This window comes from Leucopleurus acutus (assembly GCF_964270905.1).
Source record: "Leucopleurus acutus genome assembly, chromosome: 10".
Taxonomy (NCBI): Eukaryota; Metazoa; Chordata; class Mammalia; order Artiodactyla; family Delphinidae; genus Leucopleurus; species Leucopleurus acutus.
In genome coordinates, this window is record NC_139153.1 from 33,567,540 (window position 1) to 33,583,669 (window position 16,130).

General features: G+C 37.9%; 1 protein-coding gene across 1 annotated transcript in view; it reads left to right on the plus strand.

Moving 5' to 3' along the window:
* ERC2 (ELKS/RAB6-interacting/CAST family member 2) overlaps nucleotides 1–16,130 on the plus strand; it is a gene marked incomplete at both ends in the record, with an annotated part of 834,864 nt that overhangs the window by 400,117 nt on the left and 418,617 nt on the right. Inside the window, 3 exons of the mRNA XM_082849011.1 lie at nucleotides 5,551–5,691; nucleotides 8,814–8,954; nucleotides 13,025–13,060. Of these exons, the coding sequence (XP_082705137.1) occupies nucleotides 5,551–5,691; nucleotides 8,814–8,954; nucleotides 13,025–13,060 (318 nt within the window). The remainder of the gene's footprint in view (nucleotides 1–5,550; nucleotides 5,692–8,813; nucleotides 8,955–13,024; nucleotides 13,061–16,130) is intronic.

Below are 16,130 nucleotides of genomic sequence, written 5' to 3' on the forward strand. Positions count from 1 at the left end.
TCTTAAAGAAGGCTTCTCTGACCTCTACTTCAGAATCACCAGGAGGAGCCTGTTGAAAATATAATTATTAGGCCCCATGTATATCTACTGAAACAGAACCTTGAGTAGTGCCTAGAAGTCTGCACTTTGGCAAGCTCCCTAGGTCATTGTGATACATACGCTAGTCTAAGAACCACTTGTCTATGCTAAAAATAGAGAAGGTAAAAAAAGAAGCCATAATTCTATGCCTAGATAGTCTTAATGTTCCTATTAAAATTACAAGATTATAACTTTAACATTAAATTATAAATAAGAGACAAGATTTTATGTGGAAACATAAGAATAAATAAGATGGTTTTTCAGGAAAAATATTCTTTTTACAATTTTCAAGAATTTAGTATCAAAATGTTTTTTTTGGCTGTGTTGGGTCTTCGTTGTTGTGCACAGGCTTTCTCTAGTTGTGGCGAGCAGGGGCTACTCTTTGTTGCAGTGCGCGGGCTTCTCCCTGCGGTGGCTTCTCTTGTTGCAGAGCATGGGCTCTAGGCATGCGGGCTTCAGTAGTTGTCGCGTGCGGGGTCAGTAGTTGTGACTTGCGGGCTCTAGAGCACAGGCTCAATAGTTGTGGAGCACGGGCTTAGTTGCTCCACAGCATGTGGGATCTTCTTGAACCAGGGCTCAAACCTGTGTCCCCTGCATTGGCAGGTGGATTCTTATCCACTGCGCCATCAGGGAAGTCCCTCAAAACTTTCTTGTAGTAATTTTGTTTGTAAAATTTGAATAAAGGAATGTTGTTTCAAAAACTATTAATAATCATGTATCCCTTTTGCAGTTTTTGAGTGATATGATGTCAGTCCACTTGTACCCTTGATTTCTTTCTCCAAATGTACAGAAATAAACTTATACCATATACTTTTCCATATCATGTATTTTTTTTTTTTTTTGCGGTATGCAGGCCTCTCACTGCTGTGGCCTCTCCCGCTACGGAGCACAGACTCCAGACGCGCAGGCCCAGCGGCCATGGCTCACGGGCCCAGCCGCTCCACGGCATGTGGGATCTTCCCGGACCGGGGCACGAACCCGCATCCCCTGCATCGGCAGGCGGACTCTCAACCACTGCGCCACCAGGGAAGCCCCATATCATGTATTCTTGGCAGCATTTTATCCTTTTCCCCCCTGCTAAGATTTGATTTATTCTAGTTTAAATCCCAAAACAATTCTCATACCTGAAACTACTCCCTTTACTTAAGTACTTCCTTTGAGACTCAGGAGATGTTCAGGAAGGAAAGCTGAGGTCTGTGGGAGTCTGGCCCCATCAAACTGTCCCCATTACTTGATAACTGCATCACGTGGGGCAAGCCTCTTCTCCTCTCAGGGCATCTCAGTAACTTATCTTCAAAATGTGCATTTAAACTAGCTGACCTCTAAATTCCATTATCTTTTGGAATTACCTTGACAATAATTATTCAGTTTGCTGATCCACAATCTCAGGCATGTGAAATCTGTACTGGACCATAGATGGGCAGTTGAGAACTTGGATGCCATGAAGGGCCATGCAGGGAGCAGAAATGAGGGAAGTGGGTTTGGTGTTAAGCAGTAGGGACTGCTGGTGATGGAGCAGTCTTTGACTTACCTCAAAATATTCAAGTTCAGATTTTATAATATGATGCTCAAGCCAAACAAAATAGCTCTTTGGACCAGCTGTGGCCCATGAGCTGTTAGTTTCTAAACCCTGTTTGCATCTGATTTTTAGCCTTTCACCTGATGAAGAATAAAAGCAAACAGAGAATTTTCAAAAGGTGCCAAAAATCAGAGCATTAGTGTATTTGAAAAACACAGACAAAAACATTGGATAGGAACTGGCAAAGTTTTCTATCATGGGACAAAGAATAGTAGATTAATTTTAAGTATTTATTCCAGTGGGTATCAGACTTCTGTATGTATCTAAAAATAATCTTATCATCTAGAGAGTGTCTTAAAATACAGTTTCCTGGATCCCATTTCCTAGTGATTCTGATTCAGTGCTCTGCTGTGGGCTCTGCTCTGGGGAATCTTTGATTTTTAACAAGCATGCCCAGTGATTCTGATGCAAGTGTTTGGAAGACCACACTTTGAGGAACAGTAAATCCATGCTCTTTCATTTTAAACATGGGAAGTGGGCTCAGTGAGGTAAAATGACATGCCCAGAAATGAAAATCTGGGACACGTGCAGCACTGTTCCTCATCTCTGGGCCCTGGGCGGACATCATTAATCACCCGTGGCATCAGTTAACTTCTCACCCCAGCACTCTGGGAAGCCACTTCTGCTCTCTCTAAGTTAGCCCTTAGCTGGGACTTTATTGCCTCCCCAAGGCCACTCAGCTCATGGGTGATGGAATGGGACTAAAATTTAAACGTTCTGTTCTTTGTGTGTTTGACAATGCAGTCTCTTTTAATAGCCTTCCCCTCACCAGTTCCATTTTTATCCACGTGTAAGTGGACAGATCCTCTGCAACAAGACATGGGACAAAAAGGAAAATGATTAATTAAAAATCGTGTACTTATGAGAGCATTTAATTATTTGCTGTCCTTTGGCTGATGAATAGAACCCATTAGGCACTATTCACCATTTCACTTGGATTATTACATCCCAGGGAGTGTGTTATTCCTTTTAATGTCCGGGAACTTATTCAAATATCCAGAGTGTGTAAAAATAAATAAATAAATAATGCTGCTTGGTGAGTTAAGACTGAGTATGACTTAGCTCTAGGAATGACACACAGAAGCTCAAGGAACCCGCAGTATTTATAAAGCTGGTCTCGCCAAGCCTTGCTGTGGCCATGTAGCAGATAAGCAGTTGAGAAAGCCAGATAGCAGAGCTGGAGGCCACCACAGTGCAGTTCCCACCCAGTGATAAAGCACAAATAGATTAGACCTGTGCAGAGCCAGATGGGTGCACAAGGAACACTTGCCAATGCAAATAAGACTAAAACAAGAACACATTGTTGGAATTTCTGCAAGTTGGTTGTTAATCAAGTAGATCATGCCATATTAGGACCTTTTAACACATGTTTTTGACATCTGGCCCTGCGTGGCTGACAGTTAAATTAGTTTTGTGATTGACGGAGAAATATTTTGTAGTATTGAATCATCAATAACACTTAAAAACATTATACTGCTTGCTGATTTTCTTTGTCATCGATGCCCCGTCAATAGTACAAGTGCTTAGAGCAAATCAACCTAATTTCCAAGTGACTCTGACACCTTCTGGATGTTAACATGCATACTTAATTTCCCTTCCTTTGAAGACAGGATGATCCCTAATTTGAATTTTGTTCCTTCCATCAGCCTTTTTAATTGCCTGTTGTATGCCAGACAGTTTGCCCAGCCCTGGGTTAAGAGAGTCACAAGATTTGACTGTTGCCTTTTGGAAAGCTAGGCTGAGAGAGTGGACATGCAATAAAACCAAGCAAAGGGTGCCTACTGAGAATAAATGCATGTTTATGTTCTGACCAGAGTGATTCCTGGGAAGGTTTCTAAATAGTGATGTGACATGGTCAGTTTGGGGCTTTAAAAATATCACTCCAGCAGCCACGGGGTGGAAGTGATGGGATGGAGATGGCCTGCTCACGGGGTGACCGGTTGTGAGGCTTTTGCAATAAGTGCAGGCAAAAGGCGGTGTGGGTTCAGTTGCTGAAATTGTTAAAAGTCCTTGAGAGACTTACCGTGCACTGAGGCCATTTCCTTCTTCTGTCAATCACATAATCATCTACTCTACAATGGCACAGACAGAGTAAAATAGGACAGTAACTGAAATCAAGAAGAAACAAAATAGGGAATGTAATAGACTCATTTGTTCTTTTTCTACCCCCACTGCTATAGTAATAATGTACTTCATTTTAAAGTGTTTTTGAGTAATTACAAAACAACAATGGTACTTTTTTTGCCCTTGAAAGCATTAGACATAAATTATTGTCATTGGGGTAGAACAGTTGCTCCCCTGGGGGAACTTAAATCACAGGCTAAGTGTTCAAACTAACTTCCCTCTACATTAAACACCGTTTTACTGTTGTCTTATATATCAGGCATCGTCTTGTACTATATACTTGTAAGAATATAAAAGACAATATTCTTAAGAATCGTTGCACCAACATTTTTTAACATGACCATCCAAAAGGAAATTCAAATATGTGTTAGGTAATTTGAAACAAGTTTCAGAAATCTAACTTAAATTTTACCCAAGCAGAATTTTCCTTAAAAAAAGAAGGTTCTGGGACTTTCCTGGTGGCTCAGTGGTTAAGAATCCACCTGCCAGTGCAGGGGACGTGGGTTCGAGCCCCTCAGGGAAGATTCCACATGCCACGGAGCAACTAAGCCCGTGCGCCACAACTACTGAAGCCCCCGCGCCTAGAGCCCGTGCTCCACAACAAGAGAAGCCACTGCATTGAGAAGCCTGAGCATCACAACGAGGAGGGGCCTCTGCTCGTTGCAATTGGAGAGGGCCCGCGCGCAGCGACGAGGACCCAACGCAACCAAAAATAAATAAATTAAAAAAAAATTCCTTAGGGAAAAAACAAAAGGTTCTTATTTTGATATCAGTAAGATTTCGCTCTTTTGGAAAACATGTCTACTAGAGTAATGTTTTTATTTCAATATAAAAGTCAAGGGCAGACAGACCCTCAGATCTCCTTGAATGGCTCCAGGTGTATGTTTGTGGCAGTGTGTTCTTTTGGGCGTGGCTAAGACTCAGACAGCCCTGGATGGCAGGGTGGGCCTTCTGTTTATGAGCTGGATCACCTTGGACAAGTCAGTCGGCCTCTCTGAGACTGGGTTTCCTCTGCACTACTCTGTTACCAGTGGTACTGGTTCAGATCTCACAGATGTGATAAGGACTAGATGAGAAGGGTGTGTCACAGTGCCTAGCATGTAGCAGCTTCTCAGTAAAAGAAGCTGCTGTTTGAACTTTGCTCAAATTCTAGCCAAGAAACCACTGATTGCCAAGAAACCACTGAAAAAATATGGAAGTAAATAAACAGCTCCAGACACATTGAAAAATCACTTATATAAGGAGCTTATTCTTTCTTTTGTCTCAAGTTTTCACTGTGAGTCCAGCTCTAAGTCCCGGAGGGGTCTAGGTCGTGCCCCACTTTGATCCCCTTTCTAGCGGGAAGAGTCTTCGGAAATCAAGGAAAGTTCTTTGACATCAAATGGGAAAGCCAGGCAAAGAGGGTTGATCCAAGAGGTTAGTTCTACCTCTTCCCCTTACCCATGCAAGACCTTAGGTCTTGGTGCCTGAACCTCCCTCTTCTGGAATTGCTCTTGGAATTTTCCTGGTACCACCATGAACTTGAACATTGAGATCCCTTGCAACCCTATGATATTAACTTTGATTAACAAGCTGAAAGCTTTATTGACTGTCTTTTCCAAATACTGTTACGCACAGCTTCTCTTCACAAACCCAGTTTTGAATATCTTGTGTTTGTTGATTCCTCTAGAACATTTCTTATGTGTATTTCTTCTTATTTCCTTTTGTAACATGCCTTGGCATGCACACTGATTGGTTCTCAACCCTTTTTTGGGGCAATTGCCTCACAGGAAAGAATAATTGAGCGTTTGAAAGAACAACGGGAGAGAGATGATCGGGAAAGACTTGAAGAGATAGAATCATTCCGAAAAGAGAATAAAGACCTGAAAGAGAAGGTCAACGCTTTACAAGCTGAACTGACTGAAAAAGAGGTGAGTCTGGGAAAACAACCACACTGATAGTACTCATAAACCCATATCCATGTAGCCTTGAGAGACTAGAGACTTAGTTTGAGGGACAGTGTGAAGGCTTGGGGGACCTAGTTACCTTTGCTTTGTAAAGTTATCTGAATTCAAAGAACAGCATTTACTGTAATTCCCTACATCTGGTGATGCTCTGTGCATATCTTCTGTACTCTACTGACCACATACCATTTAGCTCCTTGAAAGTTTTCTTGATGTCTTACCATGGCTTGGAGGAGTCTGTATTTTTTTTTTCAATGTCTCATGATCCCTTGTTTGAGATAACAGTAACAACAACAGCATTGATGATAATAACAATAGCTCCACTTTACTGAGGGCCTGTTATGTACTAATCCTTGTGTTGGGTGCTGTACATTCATCTGTGCTTCTCAAATGGATCATTCAATACCACCAGGTTAGGTTATATGGTACCATGCTGGACACATATGTATAGGTTGTGGCTGCTCTTCTGGGACATCATTTTTACATTATGGTAAAGAATTTGAAAGAGTATTTTAATGCTAGCACAAACATGGATACAGAAAACAAATCTCACCTGCATTTGTTAATGTAAAACAATATGCTTTAAAGAAATTTTTTGTTTGGTGGTTATGGAGAGTATCCCTATTCTGAGGGATGGCTATAACCCCTTTAGTTTACTTAGGGATACTTCGGTGGAGAAGTTTGAGAAGCAGCAATGCCCATTCTTTTATTCAGTCTCCAAAGCTCTGAGATATGTGCCATTGTCCACACTTGGTCCCCTCACACTTATTTTTGTCTGTGGAAAATGTCTATCTCCTTTATGATATGTCAATCCTTTTGCTCTGTTGGCTTGTATCACAGCATAGTTGTATATGTCCCAGCTCCGAAGTATCACCTCAGCCCTTGGATTTTGATAATTCTATACAAATTAAAGTACTGTCTAAATTAAGAGTCCAAGAAGGGAACAATTGATGAATAATAGGAATTTTGAGGAAACTTAGAAGCAAAATTTGTATTCTCTAAAACTTAAGCTCACTAGTTTTTAGAGAAGAGATTATTTCTTTGATATGAAAATAAAGAATGTAAATCCTGGGGGATCTGTAATTACTGTAGTTAGTATGTAACAGAAGGCACAGAAGCTTCTATCTCGTTTGCAGCATTCTTCACAGATTGCGAGTGTTATTCATGGGTTTGCACCTTAAAAAATATATATAGATAGATAGATAGATATAGATAGATAGATATGCTTCTAATTGAAAAGAGATCTTGATGACATGGTGGAGCATAAGCTTTAAATGAAAATAATTTTGTAAACAATGCTTACATTGTATGAACTTCAGATAGGCATTTCTGCAAACGTTTATTGTTCCCGTGTAATAATATGCCTGCCACTGGGCTAGATGTGTCAGTCAAGGTTCCACCAGAAAAACAGAACTGTACCAAGGAATTTAACCATATTAAGAAATTTTTGACAAGAAATTGGCTTACATAGTTATGGAGGCTGGCTAAGCAAGTCCAAAATTCACAGGGAAGGCCATCAGGAAGGGCGGGCTGGAAACTCTCAGGCAGGAGCTGATGCTGCAGTCCACAGGAGGAATTTCTTCTTCCTGAGGGAAACCTTAGTCTGCTCCTAAGACCTTTCAACTGATAGGATCAGGCCCACCCAGATTATGAAGAATAATATCCTTTACTTAAAGTCAACTGATTGCAGATGTTAGTCACATCTACAAAATACCTCCACAGCAACACTTAAGGTTAGTGTTTGATTGAATAACTGGAGACTGTGGCCTAGCCAAGTTGACACATAAAGCTATCACCCCTGGCAATTTTAAATTTATAAAGGAAAACGATGTATAATTGTTGTTAGCATGGAGCTTATAATTTAGTTGGAGTGGTAATAATCTTCAGCATGACAGAGTGCCTGGATTATAAGTTTCTTTATTATTTCTGTGGTAGTTACATGATAAAGACCATTGAAATTGGAGTCGGAGACCTGGGTTCAGACCTATGTCTCCCATTAATAGCTTGAGAACCTTGGAGAAGACAGGGCCTCATGTGAGCCTCAGTTTCCTTACCTGAAAAATGAGAATGGCTAACCTGTCCCTCAGAGGGTTGTTAGGACCTGGGTGGTTTGCTGGGTGATTGTGGCAGTATCTTCATCAATAAGGTTGTTCCAGTGCCCATGAAGCAGTAAAGTATTAGACCACATCATTTACTGAGAAACTGCTGTGTGCTTAGTGTTTTCCTAGGCACTGCAAAGGGATATAAAGGAAATGTACCCTGTCTGATTTTGGGTGGAACCTGAACAATTTAGTCACGTAGATAGACGTTGCTAACCATTTTGTGTTTGCTGGTGGACATTGCTCTCCTAGCTAGCAACGTTGTGTTCTGTGGTATATGCTAGTATTTATTTCTTTACCTTTTGGGGTTCGTACTATACAGGGAAGCTCTTGGTTTCTGGGCGTGATTAATGAATGGAACAACTTGGGTAACCCCATGTCAGAGTTGGGGAGATTCATTATATTGCTGAATCTGAATTTACAAAGCACTAGGCCATAAAGTCTACTCTGAATTTTTAAGTAATTTTATCTTTGATTCTGTAGAAGATGTTTGAGAAACCATTGGCCATTTTTCATTAAAGAAATGGAATTTGATAAAAACAACAGGATTCTTCTTTTATACTTGATCTGCCCTTTTCGGGGAGAAAAGAATTGAAGTTTGTATTTTCTTTCATATTTTTCTTAGAGTCTGTGCCACCTGACAGCAATAAACATAAATGGAAGGTTCAGGGTGTCTGTTTTGCCATGACATGTAAAGACCACCTTGGGACTTAGTTCATTAGCATAACTTTGAGACATGAAACATGCATTTACTGACTGCACCATTTGGTCACATTTGATTTTTACTGCAATTAGATCCTGCTTGGTTCTGTAAACTGGCCAACTTTAATTTCCTGGCCAGGGCCGACTATTGTTACCTTAGTGAGACTATATTTACCCTCTCTGTCTAATGCACACTTTATTACTATGTATAGAATCAATGTATTCAAATTGAAGACATTACTAGTAGAAATTATAGTGTTCTACTTACTAGTGTTCTTTTCCTTTCAGTCTAGTTTAATTGACCTCAAGGAACATGCATCTTCATTAGCCTCAGCGGGGCTGAAAAGGGACTCCAAATTAAAATCTCTAGAAATAGCCATTGAACAAAAGAAAGAAGAATGTAACAAATTGGAAGCACAGTTAAAAAAGGTAAGTGAAGTCTAAGAAAAAACATGCTCATTTTCTGCATTTATAAAATAGGAAAGGAAGAGACATTTTTCAAAAAATAAAAACCCCTTATCTTTTGTCATCTGGCGATAAAAGGATTAATTAAGCAATCTTTATTCCTAAGAAGTCTGCATCAAGTCTGTCTGTGAACCTGAAAACTTATCTTAGGTTTCCTGTCTGGGGAAACACAAAACAAAACAAAACCTTGAGAAATAGATGAAAATTGTAGTAGAAGTGAAAAATATTTTAAAAACCAAAAACCAGCCATTACTCTCTGGGCAAATCTCAACTATCAAAAAGAGATAAATGGAAGTGTTTGCATAAACCAAAGAATCCAGGGGTCCCATTATACATTAATAAACTTTTACTACTTTCAGAAGTAGGTCAGTTTTTTTAATTGGAACTTTGCAAAACTTTACCCGACAGTGTTAAATTTCTAGAAGTTCACCAAAATAGTCGAGTCCTTGGAAGATGTACGGATTGACTATTTATACTTGACCAGAAATGGCCTGAATGTCTAAGCAAGTTTGTACGTAGAAGGCTTCAGAAAAGAAAGCAGGATCTTTGCATTGCAGCATTAACATGTTTTCTCTGAACTGGACATTTTTGTGGAGTACATTTCCAGTCATGCATTGTTCCTTTGACTTTTTCCCTGTGTTGTTTGGTACGTCTGCATTCATTGTTCACGTAAAACTCATAACATTATGAGTTTAAGCATTTTGTTTCCCTTTGACAACTTATAAACTTATTCAAAAGAGATGATAAGAATCTAAACAATCAAACGAAGCATATAATAAAATTCGACTGTATAATTCATAGCATATTGGAATGGGGATTTATTTGCTAGAGTTATGAAAATATATGATATGGATGATAGGGATGTGAAAGCATCATATCTGTGGAGAAATTCTGGATATTTTTAAATTTAATAGACTATTTTGTACGTATGATGCAATATATAACTGAAATGTGATTATACTTTGTTCACTTTACCACAGAATTTTAGGGAATTGTTACGAGATTTCACACTAATAAAGTCTCCTTACTAATACAGAAAAAGATAAATATACAGGTCAAATCTCTTTACAAAAAAACAGCCAGAAAATCTCTATATTACAAAGTCTATTTCCTAATCCCCTCAACATCTCACTTTTTTCAAGCAACATCTAGTTAAACAGAAATCTTGAGCAATAAATAGAAGAATTTAAACTGCCTCTTTGAGGGTGTTTACGTGGAGATTGACTTGGCTATTTATGCATTGGGTGTATGATACATATTCTTGACACATATATGAATGTTTTCTGCAATATGTTATACATGTATATGCCTATCAAGAAATGAACCTAAGAAAGGTACTTTTTATTTAATGAACAGTTTTGTGATCATAAGGCAGACTCTCAGATAACTCTGTGAGAGAACTTCTTTGGCTTCCTGTGGTGGTCTTTGAGTTATCTTACCTCACTTGCAATGTGCTAAGTCCTGAAGGAGGGCCCCAAATAGACCTGGGCATGAAAGATGCCCTTCATCAACTCTGAGGAGCCATTATGGAGTTGAGGGCATCCCATATATTATTTCTGCAGATACATACTTGACACCCTCCCTTTTAGTGTAAGTCATCTATGGAATTTGAAATCCTCTAAAAATTAAAAGAAAGAGGTTCATGTATTGATGCTTGTAGTTTCCATGTATATGACTTAACTAGTTTAATAAATGAATGTCTATGCAGTTGAATTTAGTTTCTTTCAACATAGTTATGGTTAACCCCCAAAAGTCAATTAGAACATGTGGTTTCCTTAGACTCTCAGATAGACACCATGTTCTGAAATTCATAGATCAAATCCTATAAATATTTTAGCATTATTCCTGATGACATTTTAACATTCTGCTACATCACCAGGATTAAAGGAACAAATATGGTTGTCTTGCTGTAAAGGACCTATTTAATTTATGAAAAGATAATTTATTTCCAAGTATATAAATAATCTTTGCTTATACTGTCTCCTAAATGCATAGTACAGTGAGATTAAATAAGGTAATTATAATTTAAATATTTTTATACCTAACCTGCAGATGTTATTTTGTTATTTTTGGCCCTCTACATCAACTAAATTTGAAAGTTCAAAATACTTTTTCTAGTACTCTTTAATTTCTGCTAATAAATAGTTCTGTAAAAACCTCAAGTACCCATCACCTTAAAAAGAATTGAGATCTGCATGAAATATTTGAAAATATAAGCCAACAGTATGTGAATATACATAAAACACATCATTTACTCATGGAAAAATAAGCAGCTATAAAAGCTTAAGGAGTGTCTGGGCCTCCTTTTAAATAAAAGGGTATGTGACTTGTGAATAAAATATAAAGGGTTACTAAATGAAAGCTGAAAACATAATAGTTTTATTATATCATAAATAAACCATGAGTTCCCCATGGAATTTTGCTTAAGATTTGTGAGCGTCCAGGTATTTTTATCATAAAATCCATACAGCATTGTAGATGTGTTTAGCTGAACAGAAATCTTGTTTGCTAGTGACAATGGAATCCAAATGGCGATTTAAATTTGCTTTTGTCTTATAAACAATGCTTGAAATTGGTGAGTTTTTAACAGAAGAGTTTGTGGAGAACATTCATACACATAGTTGCTTTGAACCCTCTACTATACTATGTCAGTTTAAGACAGTTCCAAATACTTTGTGTCAACAATGGTTACTATAGGCAGAAAAGGAGCTATTCCTTACACGTTCCATCCCACCTCTTAAAAACAAACAATCCAAGATTCACTTGTAAGGAAATCTTTACTGATATTAGTGAGGCTGATAAAATGATATTAACCAAATAATTCTTAAGTACTAGCTATGAGTGTGCTTTATAACTTAGTGCATTCATTAATCTTAATTAGACACCTAGGGGTTGAGAAGAGCCTAGTGACATGTGGATAATTTTGTCTTTCAAAAGAGTATTCAGTGTTCAATATGTAGAAGTAAATTTAATTTAAATGACTAGAAATCATTTGAGAAGCAGCAGCAATTCAAAATGTTTTGATTTGTCTTATTTGGTAATTTTCCAATTAATATCATTTTGAGGAGGGTGTTTTTTAAAACCACAGTAAAACTATCATTTACTTTAGCAAAGTTGAAGAAAAAATTCATGTTCTTCAAACACATGTCTTGGCTTAAAGCAAATGAAAAGATCCTACAATATTTCACCTTCTACACCTTGACATTGAGCCCCAAATTAATGATGCAAGTATTTAATAAATATAACTTGAGGATGCTATTTAAAATATTTAGTACATTTAAATCTGCAAACATTTAAATCTTCTACACAAAATAGAAGAGCATTACAGATTCTAAAGGACTTGGAACATAGTAGGATAGACACAAAAAATGGTATTTTTTGTTGTTATGAACTACCAGTGGAAACTGATAGTAGACAATGGATAATACTGTATTTTGGTTCCCTTTAATCTTCCTACTGACTTAAATTTTTTCTTTTCCCATTTGCTGTTAATCCTGTAATGTCTTGCTTACTGATATTTTGCTATTGCTGACCTGCTGTTTGCTGATCTATATTTTTCTAAAGTTAGACTGAATAGAAAATTCAGGCTGGTGTTAATATAAAAGAAGAGCTATAAATTCAATGATAAGATTTAATTAATCTTTTATTATTACCATCTTTGAAGTTCAGGTAACAAATTGCAGGCTTGGCCAAAAGCACTTCCTCTGATTCATTGCTGGAGGCCAGCACTTCATGTATCATCAAAAGTGGACAGCTTTCTTTATTTCATGGGTTATTTAACTTGAGAAAGGGAAAGTAACACAAACCTTCAATTTCTTATTCCAGCTATTCTTTTTTAGGAGCCAAAGTCAACATTTCTGTTTCCCTAGAGCCTCTCACTTTCACTGTGGAATGTTTAGAAACTGAAATTTCTTCCTTTTAACCATGAGTTTGTCTGTGCAAATGCACTAGATTTGTTGAGCTAATGCTGTGTTTCTGGATCTTTCCTTCTTTCCCTGTCTGTGCTTCAATGCCTCCCCACCTTTGCAATGTAGCAAGCTGAGCAGTTGTTCAATCAGATGTACAACCCAGTAAGTCATTTCTGAAAGTTCCCGCTGTAACATATCAAAGCATGAGGATCCATTGATCACGTCACAGTGTGCCATATTGGGGGTGTTTCGAAAATATACGTCTCTTCCCATTTCCGTTCTGTCAAAAGAAATGACCTGTGCAGAGGCCACTGCCATTTCTTTTGAAAGTGAAATTAAAAAATTAAGAACTCAGGGAACTATTGCCAGCTGTGATATTACCTCTGTCTTAACTTCAACCCTAAGGCGATAGAAAAACAGAGGTCAGCTGCAGATCTAGGCTCACAGAATTCTTTCCCAGATCCTTCAAACATAGAGTTATCTATGCCAAAAGGGATAGCATTTGTAAAATAGCAAACAACTCAATATATGTTATATTCAAGGGATAGAAGTTAAAATAGGTTTTTATTTTAAAGTAGGGCTATGCTCTTTGAGACTAGTAAATGCCTAACATTACTGTGGGTTTTGTAAGAGTTAAAAACATATCATTTGAGAACAAACTAAAATATAGTCTCCTAAAAACAGATAGTAACAATTCTCATTATAGCTTAATGGTACAAAAAAACAGGTAACTAGTAAAACTATGTGTAAAACAGCCCAGATGCCACCACTAATTTTTTTATCCTCATGACAAGTGTGTGTTTATATGAAGCAGTTTGTTTCTTTAACTTATTAAAGAAGAAGGGCTTTTTTGTTTTTCCAATTTAGGTGACTTAATGGGAGAAATAATACATAAGGTGACTGGGATTTGTTATGTGGCAGATGTGATCTGTGCTATCATGCATTCTAATTATCTCGTATTTATAAATTCCCATCATGGGAAAAAGGAATAGTAGGGATAAAGGAAACAATTCAGCCAACAACTTTTTGTTAAGCCGCTGCTCCAGGATACATACAGCCTCATACACAAGATGCTTGGGTGTATTTCATTAGATTCAGTCTCCACCCTCCATTCTTAAAAACAAATTTTACTTTTGCAAACAGAATTCCTCAAGCCTCGTTGGAGCATCTTTATTAACCTCTTTCCCCATGTGTGATTTTTAGCAGAGCAACAAAAATAATCCAAATTTCCTTTCCCTTAACATTTGAATGGTTAATAAGCAGGCTTAGGACAGTGGAGATGTGAAGAAAGGCAAATTAAGACTGGGATATCTTCAAGCTTGAAAATTGACCCCGAGAAAAATAAGTGTTTTCTGTAGATCATTTTAAAGAGGTGTAAAGTAATCCCACTGAAATTGTCTCACACTTACTACTTAAGGACAGGAAAAAAACCTAAGTATGTCATATTTTAGGTGTGCAGGGCAAATGGGGAGGGCTTTGTTTCTGCAGCAGCTATGATTTAACAGGACCACAATAGGAGTTCACCATCCCTGTTAGGATAGGTAGGGCCAAAGAAATAGTTCTGTTAACTTTTAGACCATTTCCAGAAATATTGATAACATGGCAGGTATTGGATTTTGCCTTCATTTTAACCCAGTGATTGATGGGTCTCTAGGATGCAAAAGCAAACTTTTCAGTCCTTTAGGTGACTAATTCAAAAGTCGTTGACTGATTTTTCTCCCTGAGTTAATTAAGCTAACCCATTGTTTTGGCATCCTGGGAATATAGCCAATTATTAATATAGCCAATTAATATAGCTCATTATTTTTTTTAAAATTTATTTTGTTGAAGTATAGTTGATTTACAGTGTTGTGTTAATTTCTGCTGTACACTGAAGTGATTCAGTTATACATGTATATATTCTTTGCCATTTTCTTTTCCTTTATGGTTTATTACAAGATATTGAATATAGTTCCCTCTGCTATACAGTAGGACCTTGTTGTTTATCCATTCTATATATAATAGTTTGCATCTGCTAACTCCCAACTCCCAATCCATCCCTCCCCACCCCTCTGCCCCTTGGCAAGCACAAGTCTATTCTCTATGTCTGTGAGTCTGTTTCTGTTTCGTAAATAAGTTCATTTGTGTCATATTTTAGATTCCCCTTATAAGTGTTATCACATGGTGCTTGTATTTCTCTTTCTGACTTACTTCACTTAGTATGGTAACCTCTAGTTGCATCCATGTTGCTGCAAATGGCATTATTTCATTCTTTTTTATGGCTTAGTAGTGTTCCATTGTATATATGTACCACCTTTTCTTTATCCATTCATCTCTTGATGGACATTTAGGTTGTTTCCATGTGTTGGCTATTGTGAATAGTGGTGCTGTGAACATAGGGGTGCATGTATCTTTTTGAATTATAGTTTTGCCCAGATATTTGCCCAAGAGTGGGATTGCTGGATCATATGGCAACTCTCTTTTTAGTTTTCTGAGGAAACTCCATACTGTCTTCCATAGTGTATAGCTCATTATTTTAACTCCCCTGTCTGCAGATATTCTCAGGGTTCAATTCTTTTTTATTTATTTATTTTTGAATTTTTAAAAAAAATATTTATTTACTTTTGGCTGTGTTGGGTCTTTGTTGCTGCTCGTGGGCTTTCTCTAGTTGCGGTGAGTGGGGGCTACTTTTCGTTGAGGTGTGCAGGCTTCTCATTGTGGTGGCTTCTCTTGTTGCAGAGCACAGGCTCTAGGCATGCGGGCTTCAGTAGTTGTGGCATGCAGGTTCATAGTTGTGGCTCACGGGCTCTAGAGCGCAGGCTCCGTAGTTGTGGCGTGCGGGCTTAGTTGTTCCACGGCATGTGGAATCTTCCCAGACCAGGCTTGTACCCATGTCCCCTGCATTGGCAGGTGGATTCTTAACCACTGTGCCACCAGGGAAGCCCTCAATTCTTTTTTAGACTGATAGAGAAGCAGCATGATGAATTTTCTATACTTTAGAGTGTTTTAAAAAATGACTATGTTTTTCTGGTTATAGAAATAAGGTATGGTCTCAGCAGAAAGTTTGCCAAAGTATAGATGGATATAGGAGAAAATAAAAGTAACAAGACACCTTAGTGAACAGAGATGATAACTAGGAACATCTAGGTTGTTCCACACCCAGATGTCTTTTGATTGATTGTTAGTGTTCTTTCATCTCCTGTTTCCTTTTCTACCCTGTTCCTTCTTTCTTTCCTTTCTCCCCCTTCCCTCC